Source organism: Lagopus muta, chromosome 7, assembly GCF_023343835.1.
Source record: "Lagopus muta isolate bLagMut1 chromosome 7, bLagMut1 primary, whole genome shotgun sequence".
Taxonomy (NCBI): Eukaryota; Metazoa; Chordata; class Aves; order Galliformes; family Phasianidae; genus Lagopus; species Lagopus muta.
The window spans coordinates 850,508-870,356 of NC_064439.1; the positions used below are offsets into that span (position 1 = coordinate 850,508).

Consider the following 19,849-nt stretch of genomic DNA (forward strand, 5'->3'; position numbering starts at 1 on the left):
TGTGGTGCTCTTACCAGCTATTAAATTCTGCTGGGCCACTCAGCAAAGTGAAGCTGCGATGCAGTTGCAGGTGAAGTGGTGCAAGGCAGCAGGCCGAGGGCTGCAGTGGGGTGGCAGCTGTGGGTCAGCACTGCAAGCTGCCTGCAGGGCAAAGCCTGTCAGTGTGAACCATTGAATGCCCTTGGCAGTTATTCTGCATCTGGATCTTGATGATTCAGGCTGACAAAAACGTTCCCAGTTCAGTACATAAGAGTATATATATGTAAGTATACAGATGAGAGTGATACCAAGTGCGTGTGCTGTTCCCAGTCACTGTGAACGGGTTAGATGGTGCTTGTCTCAATTTTCAGCACAGGAAGCTTGGCCTGCAGGCCAGATTTCATGCTCTAAGTATGCAGACACAACTCTTGCTGGTTGGAGGATAATTCTGATGAGAAGTTCTCGAGTCACCACTCCATGAATGGAGATGGAAGGAGCCCCAAGGGGGCAGCTGCTTCCATCAGCAAGGGAACAGGCACTGATCTCACCAGCAGACACAGAAGACAGCTCTGTATGTAAACGGAGATCCTGATTCAAGAAGTTCCTTTAAAATGAGAAATCTTTGTGTGCCCGTTGTTTTGCTCATAATATCCAGCTACATAACACAAATGTTGATAAAATAGAGCCTAATCAGCAAAGCAGTCGTGCAGCGTGTTACAGCCTTGTCAACAATCAGCTTCCTCCAAAGCTCAGCCTCTTGTTGTGAGAGCTGTAACCACGGTGTTTGCTATTTCTTTCTCCAAACACTTTTCCTTTGGCTTATGCCCCAGCTGTGCCTGACATGCTTCACTCCCCTTGCAGAGCGTGGTGCTGTTTGGCATTTAGGAGACAAACACTGCTGATAACAGCGATGTTTCGGCTGTCGCTGAGCAGCACTTACCCTCAGCCAAGGATTTCTCAGCGTCCTGTGCTGCCCTGCCAGCAGTGGCAGCATTCATTGCCATAGAGGCTCTTTCCATCCACTTGCTGCATCTCCCGACCTGTCGCCTGCACGGAGATCCACCAGCTGTGTGCCCACAGGTTTGCACGTGCTGTTTGCTCTGCCTTTCCTTCAGTGGGACAACAGCACGTCCGTCTCAGCTTTTATTAGGATGGCTTCTGATTCTGGGACCTCTGCCTCTCATCAGAGCTGGAATTGATGCTTCCACGGGTTGGTGAGCAGGGCAGTGAGAGGGGCTGACAGATCATCCTGCTGCCAATCCTTCCTGCTGCAAGCAGGCCCAGGTCACACGGAAGTACCTCCAGTCACTTCAGCTGGAGCAGTTCTGGCTGTAGTACCGGTGTGCTGTTCTGGTTTGTCTGATTGCTTTTCACAAGTTTTGTTGTTTTTTCATCCCTTGTGACTTAACTGTTGGTGCTCAGGATGAGTGGAAGGGACAGTGACTGCCTGAGAAGCCGTGAGATGCTTTGGAAGGAGAGGGAGGGCTCTTTAGTTACTGCAGCACCAACGGAGCGACGCAGCCATCTTACTGCACGGAGGAGATGGAGGGACTTGGCCCAAACTGTGCCTCACCTTACAATCTTCTTTGTACACCCATCTTATCTTTGTTTACTGCTTTACATGACTAGCTGTGCTTCCAACAGGACTTCACTTTAGGCCCTCCTCCTCCAACAAAGCAGATGGCCGATGGGCTCCACCAGCTTCTCCAGTTACTGGCTTTAATTGCCCGATGATCTGTGTGCACAGATCTGGCCTGCACAGCCCTCAGAGCTGCACCAACTTGCAATCCCTGTCTGTAAGCAGTGAGAGCAGAACGATGCTGCCTTGCTGTGAGATGCCAGAGCTGCCCTGGCAGTGCTGGAGGAAGCAATGGGAGCGAGGGTGCTTTGGGAACAGTTTTGGTAGAGAAGGACTGGGTTCTTGGCAGGAAAAAAATATTAGTAATCACAACAGTGTGATATTGTGGGTTTGTTGTGTAAAAGCAAAGCTAGGAAAAATTAAAATGTGAAGACAAGTCTGAAACAGAAGCCTGTATGGGCTGGTAGCTGCTCACCAAGCTGTGTTAAAGTTCACGTCCCCTGGCTTCAGCTCATGTGTTCTTCTTTGAAGCAGTTACATTGGCATCTGAGGGAAATGCAGCATGAGCTCCAAGGATACGGCAGCTTGGGTGCCTGCTGAGACTTGGTGAACAATAGTGGGACAAAGAAACTTTCTTCTTTGTTGCACTTGAAGTCATTCAAAACCAATAATGACCTGGAATTTGGAGATTCCTGCTGGGTGTGGGACTGAGTCACCTACATGACAAATTTCAGACAGCTGCCCACGTCATGACATAATGCTTTCTGCCAAAAAAAAAGTACTACCTTTGCTATAAGTTCTGAAGTTACCAGAAGAACAGAACTTCATCCTTACAGTCTTACAAGTGCTGTCCTGCACACCAGATCTGCCCTTTCTTTGGGCTCCAGTGCGCAGCGTCTGCTTTGGAAGCCTTTCAGATCAGAGTGAGAAGTAAGGAATGTGAGTGGAGATGGCAAGGCAGTGCCTTGGTGCCCACAGACAGCTGCACTGGTGATCCTGCAAGTGTGAACAGCACACCGTCAGCGTTCACTGATCTTAAAATGTGGGTTTGCATCCACACTGTGGCAGACTTACAGCTGGCTTTCTAAATTGAATCAGCAGATCTGGAGGAACAGTGAGGAGATTGGTTCTGCACCGCTCTGGTTCCAGGCTTTAACTTGAGAACTTCTTTCTCTGCTTTTCACTCCACAGAATGTACAGCCACAGTAGTTTATATCTGGCACTCAGTGCTCTGATCAAAATCCCCAGTCCTGAGGCTCACCCGTCAGGATTCCGATGGCTCAGGTGTCCAAACTGTGCAAACAGAGCCTGGTCTTTGCCAGCATCTGAAAGCACAAGGCAGGACAATCTCTGCTTAACCTTTCATAAATTTCTCAAAGAATCCTATTAGCCTCAGAACTCACTGTAGAGTAGCTGTTTATGTTGGCACCTAACTTACTCCTAGTCACGTTTCTCAAGTTCCCTGTCTTCTACATAGTTTGTTACATGCCCTTCTGAAGTCACTGAACAATGTCAGCAGCCTTGCTGCTTGGAGATGGCTCCACTGGCACTGCTGCTTGGCATCCATCACATCCTGCTGCAGGCGATCAGAACCATAGAATCAGAAGGGTTGGAAAAGACTTCTGAGATCATCAATTCCAATCCCACCCCTGCCACGTCCCCCAGTGCCAGATCCCTACGGTTCCTGAACACCTTCAGGGACAGTGACCCCCCCAGTCACTGCACAGCCTGGACCAGTGCCTGACCGCTCTCAGGAGGAGAAGTTGTTCCTAATATGTGACCTGAACAAGCAGCCTGGGCTGCTGGCTGAAGCTGTGAGGTGTTGGCTCCTTTCTGCTAAGGAATGCTAGAATTGCTGTCCTGCAGCAAGGGGTCAGCTGCCTTCAGAAGTAAAGGGAACAGACAACATAAATGCAGCCCTATCTTTGCAGCCCTACCTGAGAGCAAATACACACGGAGTGCAGACCTGATGCTTCGTTGTCAGCTGCCCTTGAGATGGAGGAGCAAATGCTAAAGGCTAAAGAACTCTCTACCACCTCTCTTTCCACAGCAGGAAGAACAACCAAGAGCCACACAGAGATGTAGAGACTTCAACACAGAGAATCACGGAATTGCAGGGGTGGAAGTGACCTCAAGAGAACAAGTTCAACCCCTATAAAGTGAAATTACCCAGAAGGTTGCTAGAAATTTCAATCTACCAGCTGCTGGAAACACAGCCTGGGTGTGTGGAGCAGAACAACATGGGATCCTCTCCACATCCCTCAGCTCCTGTCCCCAAACAGCGTGGGGCAGTGGGGAGTTCTGGATGGGTCAGATGGGGCAGATTGAGGGGTTCTGTGTGGGTCAAACCAGGGCAGACTGAAGAGTTGTGGATGGGCCAAATAGGGAAGATTAGAAGGTTCTGAGTGGGTCAGATGGGACAGATTGAGGGGTTCTAGATGGGCCAAATAGGGCAGATTGAGGGGTTCTGTGTGGGTTGGATGGGGCAGACTGAGGGGTTCTGTGTGGGTTGGATGGGGCAGACTGAGGGGTTCTGTGTGGGTCAAACAGGGCAGACTGAGGGGTTCTAGATGGGCCAAATAGGGCAGATTGAAGGGTTCTGGGTGGGTCAGATGGGGCAGACTGAGGGGTTCTGGATGGGTCGAATAATGCTTGTAGTGGCAATGATGATGAGGAGATGGTTGGACTAGCCGATCTTATAGGTCGTTTCCAACCTTGTGATTCTAGGATTCTAATAGGGCAGATTCAGGGGTTCTGGACTGGTTCGGGGTGGACCCAGGTCTCCCCTCAGCCTCCCCCCCCCCCCCCGACCATGAGCCGCTGCTGGGCCCCGCCAGCCCCCCAGAGCGCAGCGCACAGCTGAGGGACGAGCAGAGCCGCCCCGCGGGCACCAGAGGGCGCATTTAACAAAGCGAAATCCATCGACGTACAGCAGCAGCACAGCGGCAGTTAAAAATCACTACAAGACATAACCGTAAGCACGGTCAGAGCGCTGAGGAGGACGAGATCCCCTCAGAGAGTCCTCGAACAGCTCCGGAGGCTTTGAGGCCGCGCTCCCCTCAGCGCTAACGGTCACCGCCAGGCGGGAAGAAAGAGGCGCGGCGCCGCTCCCGCGCACGCGCAGAGCGGACGGGCGGGCGAGCGGCGCATGCGCCGAGACGGCGGCAGCGCGGCGCGGGGGAGGGGCGGCGGGGCTCCCGTGCGGCGCCGGCGGGGGCGGGGCGCCCTGCGCGGGGCGCATGCGCGGCGCGGGACTCGGGGGAGGTGCAGGGCCGCGACGGCGGCGCTCGGCGGCGGCAACAATGGCGGCGGCGGTGGCGGCAGGCGGGGGGAGCGGGCCCGGGGCGGCCGCGACGGCGGCCGTGGGGGTCGGCGGGGGAGGCCCGGGCCCGGCCGCGTTGTCGGTGGCGAGGCGGAAGGACGGCGGCCCGACGGGGAAGTTTTGGGAGAGCCCCGAGACGGTGTCCCAGCTCGACTCGGTCCGCGTGTGGCTCGGGAAGCACTACAAAAAGGTGCGGGTCGGCCGGAGGCGGGGGACGGCGGGGTCGGGGGCGGCGCGGGGAGGCCCGGGGGGCGCAGCCCAACAAAGGGCCGCGGCAGCGCGGGGCTGGCACGCATCCGTGGCGGAGCTCCGGGGCCGCCACGCGGGGCTCCCTGCGGACCCCCGGCCCCTCCGAGCCCGTCGGGATCCCTTTAGGAAGCTCCTCGGCGCCCCTCCCCCGTGAGGCCGCCAGCACCCCAACTCAGAGCACCTCGGAATCCTTCCGAGAGCCCCGCATGGCTCCCCGGCACCCCTCACCCCCCGATCCCCGTGCCGGGGTTCCACGTGCAGCCGTCCCGGTTCTGTTCCGGGCACAGCGGTGCCCCGCGGCCCCGTTCCTCTTTCATGCCGTTCCTCGCCCTCTGTTCCTTTGCTCCCTTTTAAAGCGCTGTTCCTGCGCCCTTCCCAGTAGCTGAGGCTGAAGTGGAACTTCTAGCAGACAAACTCTGCTCTGGGGCAGCTGTTGGAACCGGATGAGCTTTAAGGTCCCTTCCAACCCGTCCTATTGTTTTGTGATCTTTAAGGTTCCTTCCAGCCCAACCCATCCTATGGTTCTCTGATCTTTAGGGTTCCTTCCAACCCAACCACTCTGTGATAGAATCACAGAATGGCCCGGGTGGCCAAGGAGCACAATGCTCATCCAGTTCCAACCCTCTGCTGTGTGCAGGGTCGCCAGCCAGTACACCAGGCTGCCCAGAGCCACATCCAGCCTGGATCCCATGGCTTTATTATTTGTCTCATGGTCCTCCAGAAGAAGGGCGCTTGGACTGCCCATGGCTAAACACAAAGCAGTGTTTGGAGGTGTACCGTGTCTGCAGAGAGCAGCCACGTGTGTGGGTCAGCACAGTGCTTGGAGCTTTGTGTGGTGATTAAGAAGTGGTGCTGCAAAGGCGTGTGTTTTTAAGTGGAGATTGTTTTGATGCTGCTTCTCCTGCTGCTGGGCTCCTGAGGGGGAAGGTTTCATTGCCTTTTTGTCAGGAAATCTGGGGCCAGAGAAGGCCATGAAGATGCTTGGGGGGTGGAGCTTCTCTGTTACGGGGCCTGATTGAGAGCTGGGGATGTTTGGCTTGAAGAGGAGAAGGCTCTGGGAAGCCCTCCCTGCAGCCTTCTGGTACTTAAAGGGAGCTGATAGGCAGGAGGGAGAGTGACTAACAGCGGTAGGATGAGGGGGGACAGCTTTAAGCTAAAGGAAGGGAAATTTAGGGCAGTTGTGAGGGGGGGAATCCTTTATCCAGAGGAGTGAGGTGCTGGCACTGCCTGGAGCTGTTCTGCCCACCCCTGGAGGTGCCCGAGGCTGTGGCTGGGCAATGGGCAGCCTGAGCTGGGGGGGCAGCCAGCCCATGGCGGGGTGGGGGGGAGTGGGGAGGGCATGACACTGAGGTGTCCTTTCCAGCCCAGTCCATGCTATGATTCCATGGTTATATGACCTTTAATATCCCCTCCAACCCAACCCATTTTGTGATCCTAGGAAATGCCGACCAGCATGCGGTCAGCCTGCTGCTTTTTAAAATAACCTTGAGCTGGCCCTTGCCGTGCTACAGGAGAGCCGTGGTGTGCTGAGAGCTGTGACAGTGTGGGTAGTGCTGCAGTACCCACGTGTTGGTTCCCCTGCAGGGTCTGCCCTGGGCTGGTCATCAGTAACAGGAGCTCTCATCCCATACTCCAAAGTAAACCCACTGCCATGGGGTTACACCTATTGCTGGCTATGAAGTGCCAGTATAGAAGCAGCTGTAAGACTGTAAGTCGAAGAGCTGATCACAGTCACAGCATGGTTGGGTTGGAAGGGACCTCAAGGATCACAAAGCTCCAGACCCCCACCAATGCAGGGCCACCAACCTCCCCATTTCACAGCAGCCCAGGCTGCCCAGGGCCCCATCCAACCTGGCCTCCAACACCTCCAGGGATGGACGGGGCATCACAGCCTCTCTGGGCAGCTGTTCCAGCCCCTCACCGCTCTCACAGCACACAACTTCCCCTCACATCCAACCTCCAGCTGCCCTCCCTCAGCTCCAAACCATTTCCCTCGTCCTGCTGCCATCTCCCCTTTCCAAGAGCTGACTCCCCTCCTGGCTGCAGGCTCCCTTGAGGCACTGCAGGCTGCACTCAGGTCACCCCGCAGCTTCTCTTCTCCAGGCTGATCTTTGTGAAGCACAGCTGATGGGCTCTGCTCCTCATGTCCCATTGTGAGCTCCATTCTCATCCCTGTTCCCTTAATGCAGGCGGTGCAGAAGTGCAACATCTTCCACTTGAGAAGTGAGGGACAACCTGGGCGGTTCACTTTTTGTTGTGTTGGTGCTTGGGGATCTCTAACGTTACAATGTTTCTGTGATTGGAGCTCTTTTGTGTGCTTGCTTTTATAAAAAGGAAAAAGGGCCTTAAGTGAAATCCAAGTCTTGTGGTGTTGGTTTGCCTTTGGCTGTTGCCCAGTTATCTGGGATGGGATGGTCTTTGTCTGGGGGAGGAAGGGCTGTCTGTGTGCAATGCAGAGCTGTGACAGGGTTGGTTGAGGTCAGAAACCACAACGATGCTGGGCATACAAATCCATCCCTGATATCTGTGACAAAGGCTTTTTCCATGCCGCTGTAATGGCAAATCTGCTGGAGAGGATCAGTGGTTCCTCCTGCAGGCTGTGCCTCTCTGCTCTGAGTGGTTTTTCTGTCCTTGTGGTAGATTGGGCAGTGTGCAGTGTGGGTCAAACTGTGACACGATCCTCCTACACCAGAGCTGTTGGGCTGCAGGTCGTAGCCATAGAATGGTTGGGGTTGGAAGAGACCCTAAAGATCATGTAGTTCCAACCCCTGCTGTAGGCAGGGACACCTCCCAGCACAGCAGCTGCTCACAGCCCCATCCAGCCTGGCCTGCAGTGCTTCCAGGCAGGGGGCATCCACAGCCTCACTGCACAACCTGTGCCAGTGTCTCACCACCCTCCCAGTAAAGAAGAGCCACGTGTTTCTGGAGCTGGTTCTGGCTGCTGTGGGGAGGAGAGGGAAGCTTGCAGACATGGCTTTGGCCTCATTAGCTCCTTCAAAACCATGGATTGCCCATCAGGAAATCCTAGCTCTGCTGCACTGGAGCCTGCAGGGCAGACCTGCATTCTCCTTTGCTGCGGTGATAGAGGAGTCTCACTGCTCCCTTCTGAAGGCTTGTGGCCTTCTGCTAAAGGGAGAGCTGGGCAGGTAGGTTCCCATGCACAAGGATGGCAAGGCACTGAGTGCAGAAATGGCTCGAGGGCTGCTGTCCTCATCACGGTGGGTTTCTGGTGCCATAAGGTGGCTGTAGTGCTGTGGGGGTTGGCTGAATTCAGTTCTTGGTTTGCCGGCGGTTTGTTTTTTCCAGCAGCCGTAAGCACAGAGCTGCTCTGTACTGCTTCCCCGTTAGCCTGGAATAGCTGCCAATGTTTGCTTTTTTTTAATATACATTTTTGATGCTTTATTAATTGACAGTACAGTTAGACTCGGCGCAAACAGCTTTGACTTTTACCCAGATGAAAGAAGCAAACGTGGCGGCATCGGTTGGGCTTCCCCCATGGGCTGAGTTACTGTGGTGATGAAGTTGCGTGCTGTTCACTGCTGACACAACAGTGAAAGCTGCGGGGCTGCAGAGCTGCACTGCTGTCACCTCCCCAGAGAACGCAGAGGGGAGGCACGGCGTTACAGCTCTGCTTTGCTGGGAGTTGCTCACTGTGCTTTTGTTGTCACGTTGGTGCAACCCTGAGTGCCGTACAGCAGCGCCCTGCCCTGCGGCTGCCGTTCTCTCGGTCGCATGGCAATAGGAATTGCTGAGCTGGGGGCTGTTCTGCTCGGAGCTGTGTGCAGTGCAATGCAAAGAGCTCGGGAGCTGAGGTGTGCTCATCTGCACACTGCTGGCTGTGGCACCACGCTGGAGCAGATGGGAGGTAGTACACAGCTTTGAAAGCGTATACTGCCCTGCATGCATGTAAGTCATCCTTCTTGGTGTAAGGCACGGCTGAAGGCGTGCTGGTGTGGTTAACAGCAGGATGGAAGGCTCACGGCCTGCAGGGATGCTTAACTTTGCAAATGCAGCCTTGGGATGTGATGGAGCCGTGTTCCCAATTAGTGTTAGGTGTGGAGCTGGGGCTGTGTGTGTCCTGGAGCAGCTGGGCTGTGTCCCGGCTGTATGGCAGGAGCTGCGCGGTGCTGTAGGACACAAAGGGAGTGCTGTTTGTGGTGTGTCAGTGTGCATAGTGCTTGGGGAGACTTGGTGAGGTCTGACCGCTGTGTGACACCATTACTTCCATCTTCTGAAGGTCCCAGCTCAGGTTTTTTAAGGGGCTTTAGGAGAATTTGATATGAACGAAGCACAAAGGTTTCACTGCTCATGGATGTAGGGGAGCTGATTGTTCTATGTGAGCAAGTCATGTTTGTTCTGCTCAGGAGCCTTGGTGAGAAGGTTGCATCCTGTAAGTGCACAGAGTTACATTAGGAGTAACATTATTTTGCGTTCTCTGATATCTTTCTGTATCTGTGTGATGTTTGGAAGTGATTGGTTGTAAAGCATGTATGGAAGTTGCTGTAGGAAGCCTTGTGCATGCCTGGGCTGTAATTGGCCTCTTCCTGTATTAGGAACAGAATCAGACTCAGGCAGTGAATCTCTCTGTGAGGCACTGCTGGTTGCAAGGAATCTGTGGTGCTGCACAGATAGGTGCAGTGTGCTCACCCATGCCTGACCCTTATCCCCAGCAATCCCTGAACTCTGCTCTGCAGCTGACCAAGCAGGCTGGGGACTCGGGGAGCCTCTCTCCATGTTGTGTCAGCCTCCGTGCCAAGGCAGCCTGTGTGCTTTGTCTTTCAGTATGTGCAAGCAGATGCTCCTACCAACAAAACTCTGGCTGGGCTGGTGGTGCAGCTGCTGCAGTTCCAGGAAGATGCCTTTGGGAAACATGTCACCAATCCTGCCTTCACCAAGCTCCCGGTGAGTGTCACACAGCTCTGTCTCACTGGGGCTGTGCTGCTGCCCTCTGTGCTGGGGCTCTGCTCAGCCAAAGGCTTCAGTGGCACATCTGCAAGGGGCTGAGGTCTGGGTACATGTTTGGAGATGATTTCCTGAATGCTGGCGGAAGGTTTTGATGTTGGGTAGGTGTCTTATGTGGACTGTTAAGCATTAAATCAAACCTGTTGGCACTGATGCGTGACTTTATAACCACAGAATGGCCTGGGTTGCAAAGGCCCACAATGCACAAATCCAGCTCCAACCCCTGCTGTGTGCAGGTCGCCAACCAGCAGCCCAGGCTGCCCAGAGCCACATCCAGCCTGGCCTTGAATGCCTGCAGGGATGGGGCATCCACAGCCTCCTTGGGCAACCTGTGCCAGTGCCTCACCACCCTCTGGGGGAAAAACTTCCTCCTCATATCCAACCCAAACCTCCCCTGTCTCACTTTAAAACCATTCCCCTTGTCCTATCACCATCTACCCTCACACACAGCCGTTCCCCTCCTGTTTAAATGCTCTCTTCAAGTACTGGGAACACCTGACACCTGAATAACTAGAAATTCCTAGTGAAGCCATCTCACCCATGATGCCACCGATGCTGGAAAGAGGCAGGAGCACTGAGGCCTGGCACTGTGCTGAGGCTGCTGGCTCTGTTTGGGCTGCAGCTGGCAGGGATGCAGTGCTGCACCAGCCCTATGCATGGGTGCAGGGCAGAGATGTGACCACAGCAATGCCTTGTGGTTACAGCACTGAAAGGCTTGTTGTCCAACCTTGTTAGTTCTCAAATAGCAAAATGGCAATTACCTGTAGTTGCTTCTGTGTTTCAGTGAAGGTTGTAGTGAGGAAGCAGCCCTTAAGGCAGCAGGTCGTGAGGCCAGTTGATCTCGGTCACCTCCTCACGATGGATTTTGTTAGGTGAAATGGCTGAAGGGATTCTGTCTCACCAAGGATTGTCTCCTGGTTTGGGTGTCACTGCTGGAAGCTCTTTCCTTCTGTTATTCTGTGGCCTCCCAAGGGGCAGCTGCCTGCCATGCTTCGGGCTCTGGGTCACTTTGGGTGCACAGCAGAGCTCTGAACAGGTGGTGCAGCAGAGGCAGCTCTGTTCCTTTTGAATGCTTCTGAAGGATCTTTTGTGTGTTGGTTTTGGACAGCAGTTATGTGATACGTCCCAGAGCTGCTTCTCTTTCCCTTAGCAGCCCCAGAGCCAAGAAGGCAATGTTCCATGGCGTTCCCATACCTGGTGGAAGAACTAATTTAAAGCATTTGTCAGTACTGCCTATGGTGTGAGTTGGTGCTCGTTCTGCATTAGCAAACACTCCTGGGTGCCACCGTTTTCACTTTTCTTTCTGGTTCTAGGCAAAGTGCTTCATGGATTTCAAAGCTGGAGGTACATTATGTCACATTCTTGGTGCTGCTTACAAATATAAGAATGAACAGGGCTGGTAAGTTCTGATTTTGGTTTGTACGCCTTTTGCATGTGATGAAGCACATGAAATGCCTATGCAGACTCCTTGAGATTTAATACTTGCTGGAGAATTGGGTAGGCAAGGGAGTTGGAGATGGGAAGAGGACTTTTTTCCCTGCTTTGCTGATGGTAGCTTTGTCTAAAGAAACACCCGAGTTACATTCCTCAATTTGAAGGCAAGTTGTCCAAGTTTGGGCTCCTGAGCTCTGAGGTTAGGAGTTGATTACAAACTTGAGACTTTTCTTTTTTGCTTTTATTTGCCATCTGATAGAACAAATTAATCCCTTATTGTAGAAACTGCTTCCCATCTGGAAGATGCAGATCATTATTACTGTATTGAGCGTGGGGTTTATTCGTAGCTGAGGAATATGAATTGTTGCAAAGACACATAAATACAAAGCAATCCGCTGCTTCTCAACCTCCATAAATGAGGAGTGTGAGTTAAAGCTCTGCCCTGTACCACTGACATGAGTGTTAAAGCTCTTCATGTCGTATCCATGTAGTTCTGGCTTCTGCATCTCTAAGTTAGCCACAGAATCATAGAATGAATCACAGAATGGCCTGGGTTGCAAAGGAGCACAATGCAGAAATCCAGTTCCAACCCCTGCTGTGTGCAGGTCACCAACCAGCAGCCCAGGCTGCCCAGAGCCACATCCAGCCTGGCCTTGAATGCCTGCAGGGATGGGGCATCCACAGCCTCCTTGGGCAACCTGTGCCAGTGCCTCACCACCCTCTGGCTCAAAAACTTCCTCCTCATATCCAACCTAAACCTCCCCTGTCTCACTTTAAAGCCATTCCCCTTGTCCCATCACCACCCACCCTCACAAACAGCCGTTCCCCTCCTGTTTATCTGCTCCCTTCAAGCACTGAAGGCCACCCTGAGGTCTCCCTGCAGCCTTCTATTTTCCATGCTTAAATAAGCCCTGGTCCCTCAACCTTTCCTCATAGAGCTGCTCCAGCCCTCTGATCATCAAGACCCTTCCGAGGTCCATCAAGGTCCTTCCAGGAAGGCATGAGTTACTTGAGAACATTAGAGGAAAATGAGAATGAGAAGTCTTGAGATAAAAGCAAGCAGAGATGGGTTTTGTACAAGCATTTAAATAACTCTTAATCTGATGTTGTGCAGACCTGTAAGAGCGTTCCTGGAACTGGCTGTGTTTCTGTGACCCACAAAAGCAATTCAAAAGGCAAAAATCCAGTTATTCTGGTAGGGCTGGTTGGTTTTGAGCTGTTCATACTGACGTCAGCACATCGGATATCTGAGGTGCTTATATGGGAGAGCAGGAAGGAGTGAAGTGCTGCCAGGCTTTGTTTCCTGACTGCCAGCACCTGGGGCGAGATGCCTGTTGGCAGTGTTCTGTGTGCCCTAGCACTCAGAGTTGCCTTGCTGCCTCTTTGCCTGCAGGTAAATATTCATCAAGTAGGAGCCACTTCCATGTTCCCCTTTTTTATTCCAGAACAAATGGAGTTTTCATTCGTTGCAGTTGTCAGCACAGCGCAGGCACGCGGCTGCCTCCTCTCTTCTCACTCTCTTGCTGGTTCCTCAGCACTAGTGGGTAGTGCCTTGTGGTCGTGCATGTGGGATGTAGAGGGAAGTAATACTGGAAACTTAACTCTGTGAATCAGATTTAGATCTTGGAATGTGTCCTTCACTGACCCAACCAAATAATACGTGGTGTTTTGCCTGAAATATGATTTTTGATTTGATGGTATGCATTGTCGCTCTTGCTTAACCTGTTTGTGAATGATCTGTCTTATAGGAGAAGTACCTTTCCTCGCCATAATAGGTATGTCTGAAAAGTGCACTTACCCAGTGCAGCTGGACATACCCTGCCTGTCACTGCCATTGAAGTGGTTGGTGGCTAAAACCTGCCAGAGGTGTCCTGTAATCTGAGCACAGGAGGGATTAGCACTGCTATTTCATCTCCTTTACAAAGAGTTCTGTTGCTTGGTACATGGACGTGCTTCTCTTCGAGTCCGGGCTGCAAAAGTGTGGGGCATGAATAGCATTTAATGAATCCAAAATGCAGGTTGCAGGCAACCAAATGTAACAGCTTTGATCAAACCAGAGCACCTCACATCCTTGTTTCAGAGGCACTGCCAGCTGTTGGCCATTAGGAAGGTAGATCCTTGTGCATTAATTTGACATTTATTTCCATTTGCTTCCTTGAAACTGTACCTATCTGAAGCACACGTGGTTTGAATAAACCATGACACATCAGTGTGTGAGTCCTGAAGAAGTGGCTGGGCTTTGGCTCAGCATCCCGTGTGTGTCGGTGCAGCAGTGCATTGGGCTGTGCTCGTCCTGCCTCAGCACGCAGCTCCCACGTGCACAGACAGCAGCTATGTCAGGTATCCTCTGCCATTTGTTCCCAGCTCCTTAGCAGGAGGGGATGCATCTGTAATGGAGGGTAGGAAGAGCCTTCTGCTGATGCTGTGTGGTGCTGCGTCGGGCAGCTGCTGCCTGATGCTGAGCCCCTGCTGAAGGAAGACATGGCAGCCGCAGCTGAAGGGTCTGGGTTATGTTCAGCAGCGCCTCTGTGATGCCCTGGCTGTGCAGTAATGGGTTTTCTGACTTCAGTCCTGCTTTGGTTTACCTTTGTTGCATATTTATGAACTTTAAACATTGATTTGATGTATTACTGGAAAGAAGTGTGTGTCTAAAAGGAACAGTCATGAAACATACGAGCACAGCACTGCGTTCTGGTGCTTGGAGCTGCGCTCTGAACTCGGAGCAGCTCGCCGGTCGCTGCAGGGTAGTGAGTTCATGGCTGTGGGAAGTATTTCTACATGCTGAAATCCCTCACCGCTCCTGGCTGCCAGCTCAGCATTCCAATTCAGAGCACTCTCAGCCCCAGCTGGTGGCTATTTCCAAAGCTGCACAGGCACAGAGGTGCAGCAGGCAGTGCTGACCACCCGGGGCAATGTTGTGTTGGGCTGAGCCTGCCTTGGAGCCCTGCAGCTCCATGCCTATGGCTCATGCAGTGCTCTTAGTGCCATCAGTGCCCAGCCTGACCCTTTCTGGGGCACGCTGTTCAGGTCCTTCACTCAAGGTGGTTCACCTGCAACACGTGCAGGTGGGTCTGCAGGATGCCTGCTGGGACTCTCGTGCTCCTGCCTTCCCCCTTTCTCACGGATGCTTCCATCTGCACTGTCACTGCCAGACTTGGATTCATTTCTCGCTGCAGCAGAGAGCTTTAAAGTACCAGAGTCCCATAAAGACGATCATCTTGGTGGACTTGGTGCTCTCAATGAGCCCCTTCCAGCTTGGGCTGTTCTGTAATGCTGATGTGGGTCGTTAGCTGCCCTGTGCTGTGCATGAGGCCCTTCTTATGGCTCAGGAAGGGATTGCCCATGTTCCTGGGCTGGATTTTGGGGTGGGTGCTGGGAGCACACAGCGGTTGGACAAACTCCACCACTGGGTCGTGGGTTTTCCCCCTCCAGCTATTGAAATCTGCCTTGAATATTTGATGGTTTCCATTGAATTATCCCCTGTGCCTGCAGTGGAAGACACAGCCCTTCTGCAGGGTTTTGCTGGACAATTCCAGCCTTCGTTTTTCTTAAACCTATCACAGATCATTTTCATTTTGTTGATTGTTTCATTGTGTTGGTTTTTTTCACTTGAGGGCAACCAAGTGAAGCAAAATTACTTGATTGTGCCCTGAATGTTCCTGTCTAGCTTCCCAGTGTGTTGTTTTTTTATGTGTAACATGAGAGATTCTTTGCTTCTGAGCAGAGGAAAGTTGAATCCTTTAATACTTTTTGAATGGTTTCCCTCTACAGGCGGAGGTTTGACCTGCAGAACCCATCCCGGATGGACCGAAACGTGGAGATGTTCATGAACATTGAGAAAACACTAGTGCAGGCAAGAGACTCAGATCAGCCTGGAGTTCCCTGTGCATAGAATGGCTGGGTTGGGAGGGATCCCAAGGATCACGAAGCTCCAACCCCCCACCAATGCAGGGCCACCAACCTCCCCATTTCACAGCAGCCCAGGCTGCCCAGGGCCCCATCCAACCTGGCCTCCAACACCTCCACGGATGGACGGGGCATCACAGCCTCTCTGGGCAGCTGTTCCAGCCCCTCACCGCTCTCACAGCACACAACTTCCCCTCACATCCAACCTCAATCTTTTCTCCTTCAATTTAAAACCATTTTCCCAGTCCTGCTGTTACCTACCTCAGCTTCCTCATGAAGCTGAAGAGCTTCCACTCTAACTTCTCTCTAAGTTTTAAGTATTTCCCTCCCTCTCCTTCCCCATCTTGGTCACGTTTGTTGAACTACTAGAAAGCTTTGGGGTGTTCACACTGGTACTTGATGGATGCACTCAAGGTGAGGAAAAATGCCAGTGAGGTTGGGCAGTGCATCCCCAGCATCTCCATCATCCTGTGCAGCTCCCACCTTCAGGCCAGAGTAACTGCTGCTCTGCACATCCAGTCTTTCCTCCTTGAGACTTTCAGCTTTGTGGTGAGATTGAGCCTTTTCAGGGCTGGAGTGTATTTTGACCCTCACTTCTTCTGTCAGACCTCCATTGCTGCTACCAGGAAACATCAGGTAGCAGTTGTGTGGAGTTCCATCTGAAGTTATTTGCTCTCTTTTTTTACTGCTGGATGAGAATAATGAAGTATTTTTCCCAAACTCCAGAACCTGAGCTCTGTCTTTTATTGTCAGACAGCATAACAACAAACGTAACTTTCAAGTGATTGTCAGAAATGGAAATGAGAGAAGGATAAGAAACAGTGCTTCATATTTCAAAAGTGTTAAAATCATACAGCTGAACGTGCCCGTAATAATGTGCATGTTCAATCCCAAGTGAATGAAAGGCATCCCTGTGAGGCCTGTGGGAATGCACAGGCAGTAGGGCAGCGTGGGGCTGCAACTTGTCACGTGGGGAACTTAAATTCCCTTTAATGAAGGTCCTGTCAGGATACTTTGAAACCCAAGACATGGCTTTTGTCAAGGATGTGTTGTGAAAGCAAGACGGGAACTGCTGTGGTGAGCTGTGCTGCCGTTCCCTACACCAACAGCCCTGTGATGGGTGAACAGCACAGCTGCAGAAATGAGCTGAGGATGGGGCTCCAGCAGGGGGTGGGCATGGGAGTGTTGTCCTGAGGGCTGCTGGGGCTGGAGTTTGCACATCTCATCTGTCTGACACATCTGGGCCCCTTTGAGCTTTTTGCAGCATCGGTGGTTGCAATAGGAATTGTTTGGTCACACACGATCTGCTAAATCCTTATTTTGTCTCCTCTCCACAGAACAACTGTCTGAGCAGACCAACCATCTACCTCATTCCAGATATAGAGCTGAAGCTGGCTAATAAACTGAAGGATATTGTCAAACGTCACCAGGTAAGTGACAGCATTTCCCAGGACGGTGTGTTGCATGGCTGCAGCATCCTGGTGATGTTTGGGTGCCAGGCAGCAGCAAGAAGTCGGTTCAGGCAGTGGGTCAGCCATCTGTAGGATGCCATGAGTGGTTGTCATCACGTGGGTGCTGAATCATTGCTCTGCTCTGAAAGTAAATGAGCTGCTGAGGCTTAAAGCAGCCAGCAGTGTGAGATGTGTTTTCTCAGTGAGGTTGCTGCAGGCCTGAGCTGATTTAATGTTGAATTCTGCTCACGAAAAGCAGAAGCTCACAGTTTGTCCAAGTCTGAGCCCAAAAAAGGCAGTGCATAGCATAACTGTTCTAGACGTGTGGGAGCAAGCATGAAGAAGTTTCAGTCTTAAAAACGCTGCCTTTTTAGGTCTTTTTTATTACTTTTTCTATTTTATTTATGCTGAACAGAGCACAAGCAACATCAGGTTCTTGTTAGTACAATTCCACAGGAATCAACATCTTTGTAGTTTAACACACTCAGTGATGGCCTGAGCAAGGTTCATGGCTTCATCTTTTAAAACATAAATGGGCTTTCACTTCTCTTGAGGGAAATCCTCTGGGATGTGAACTCTTTGGACAGACAGTTCTGAGCAGAGCACGGCTCTGGGTGAGTGGGGAGGGAATGTGCTCTGTAGTCCTTTGTGTCAAGACAGCTCACTGCTGGTAGCCAAAGGGAATGCTTTCCTTCCCAGGTTAAACGTATTTGCTGTGTTATGGTTCTGAATCATCTTCTCAGCTTTAACTGTACAGCTTTTCTCAAGTTACTCACAGATTCACAGCATGGTTGGGTTGGAAGGGACCTCAAGGCTCACGAAGCTCCAACCCCCCACCAATGCTAGGGCCACCAACCTCCCCATCTCACAGCAGCCCAGGCTGCCCAGGGCCCCATCCAACCTGGCCTCCAACACCTCCACGGATGGACGGGGCATCACAGCCTCTCTGGGCAGCTGTTCCAGCCCCTCACCGCTCTCACAGCACACAACTTCCCCTCACATCCAACCTCCAGCTGCCCTCCCTCAGCTCCAAACCATTTCCCTCGTCCTGCTGCCATCTCCCCTTTCACAGAGCTGAAGATATCTAACAGATCCCCAGCTGCCAAGCAGGATTTTCATCCATGATGATTAGGCCCCTAGGAGTGTAATTGTGGCATCTTTGTGAGCGTGTGACGTTCACCTCTTGTTGCTGCTTATATGTGAATTGTTGTAAACCTTCAAGAATAGGAAGTATGTTTATGCTTGAGCATTGGTCACAAAATTGTGTAGCACTGTTGTTGTTTCTGGTATATTCCCTTTGTGTGACTATGTTGGTGTGTAAAAAAGACATTAAGTTTTGTCTCTTAATGTACAGGCTTATTATTAGGAATGTCCTCCTATTCATGGCAGCCATATGTAGCGGAGCTCCTGTTTGTGCTTAAATTGTAGTATTTAGAAATTCACTTAAAATTGCTTTTTTTCTAGCACTTCAATTAGAGGTTGTGTTCCCTGTAGTTGCAGTGAGCCTTCATTGTTTCTGGGTTGCATGAGATATGTGGGTATAAGGCAACAGTTGTTTTTGGGGGGGAATGAGATGATTGCTCACCTGGTGTCTTTGCTCCTCACCTTTTCCACAGGGAACAGTAACTGAGGAGAAATCCAAGGCCACCCACCACGTGTATCCAAGTCCTACCTCAATGGATGATGGTAAAGATGCTTTCCAATTTTGAAGTGGAAATAATCTTTTAGCACCTTTGGGAGATTTCACTCAGGCACAGAATGTTCTTAACCTGAGAGGTTAAGGTGTTCTAATCCTGAGAGCTCTTGTAAAGCATTTTTAGGATTAACAACTCTGGATAGAATTGCTGTGCTCTGCTTCTAACTATTTGGTTTAACACAGAATCATACACAGAGTCACAGAATGGTTGGGTTGGAAGGGACCCCAAGGATCACGAAGCTCCAACCCCCCACCAATGCAGGGCCACCAACCTCCCCATTGCACAGCAGCCCAGGCTGCCCAGGGCCCCATCCAACCTGGCCTCCAACACCTCCACGGATGGACGGGGCATCACAGCCTCTCTGGGCAGCTGTTCCAGCCCCTCACCGCTCTCACAGCACACAACTTCCCCTCACATCCAACCTCCAGCTGCCCTCCCTCAGCTCCAAACCATTTCCCTCCTCCTGCTGCCATCTCCCCTTTCCAAGAGCTGACTCCCCTCCTGGCTGCAGGCTCCCTTGAGGCACTGCAGGCTGCACTCAGGTCACTCCACAGCTTCTCTTCTCCATGCTGAACAAGCCCAGCTCCCTCAGCCTGTCTTTGTAGGGAGGTGCTGCAGCCCTCTGAGCATCTTTATTTGGCACAGCTCTTAGCAGTTGGGTTAGCTGGGATATCAGTGTTTGTTGTTGAGTGCAGTGTATGCGAAGCAAGTAAACATTGAGTTTGACCCAGATAACTTACAGGGTGAGGGGGACCAAAGCCTAAGGGTCTGGAAGAACTGAGGGACAAATCAACTTAGCTTGGAATTAAACATTAGAAGGAGGGATAATGTAAGTAGGGAAATTAAAGCTGAAGTTTCCATTACCTTTTTTTTTTTCTTCCTTGATGTATTCCCCCATTGTGTAAGAATTGGCCAAAAGTTGAGTGGAACAGTATTAGGGGGCAGCAGGATGTGCAAAAGGTATCACAGACACCAAAGTAAAAGAGAATGAGAAGCTTTCTGCCATGTTCTGCCCTTTCTGGTTTATAGATGGGGAATGTTGTCATTGCCCATGGTTTGCAAGGTGGACACAGTAACAGACTTGATAAATGGAGACTGTTGGCTTTATTATAATGTGTTTGTATGCAGTAGGTTCTCAGGAGCAATTTAACAGCTTTAGCCTTCATCAGATAGCAAAAGCGAGCTGTGCTGTCTGTCTGTGTGAAGAAGCAGGTCCTTGCTGGTGCTCTGCCACAGCTCGCTGTTCCCGGTGCGCCCTGGCATCCCAGCT

At 51.8% G+C, this 19,849-nt stretch overlaps 1 protein-coding gene across 1 annotated transcript in view; it reads left to right on the top strand.

Annotated features, from left to right (window-relative positions):
• The first annotated feature begins 4,797 nt into the window (after window positions 1–4,797).
• SMARCC1 (SWI/SNF related, matrix associated, actin dependent regulator of chromatin subfamily c member 1) overlaps window positions 4,798–19,849 on the top strand; it is a 68,770-nt gene continuing 53,718 nt past the window's right edge. The window contains exons 1-6 of the mRNA XM_048951912.1: window positions 4,798–5,070; window positions 9,912–10,031; window positions 11,405–11,490; window positions 15,297–15,378; window positions 16,769–16,861; window positions 18,499–18,568. Coding sequence (XP_048807869.1) covers window positions 4,798–5,070; window positions 9,912–10,031; window positions 11,405–11,490; window positions 15,297–15,378; window positions 16,769–16,861; window positions 18,499–18,568 — 724 coding nt within the window. The remainder of the gene's footprint in view (window positions 5,071–9,911; window positions 10,032–11,404; window positions 11,491–15,296; window positions 15,379–16,768; window positions 16,862–18,498; window positions 18,569–19,849) is intronic.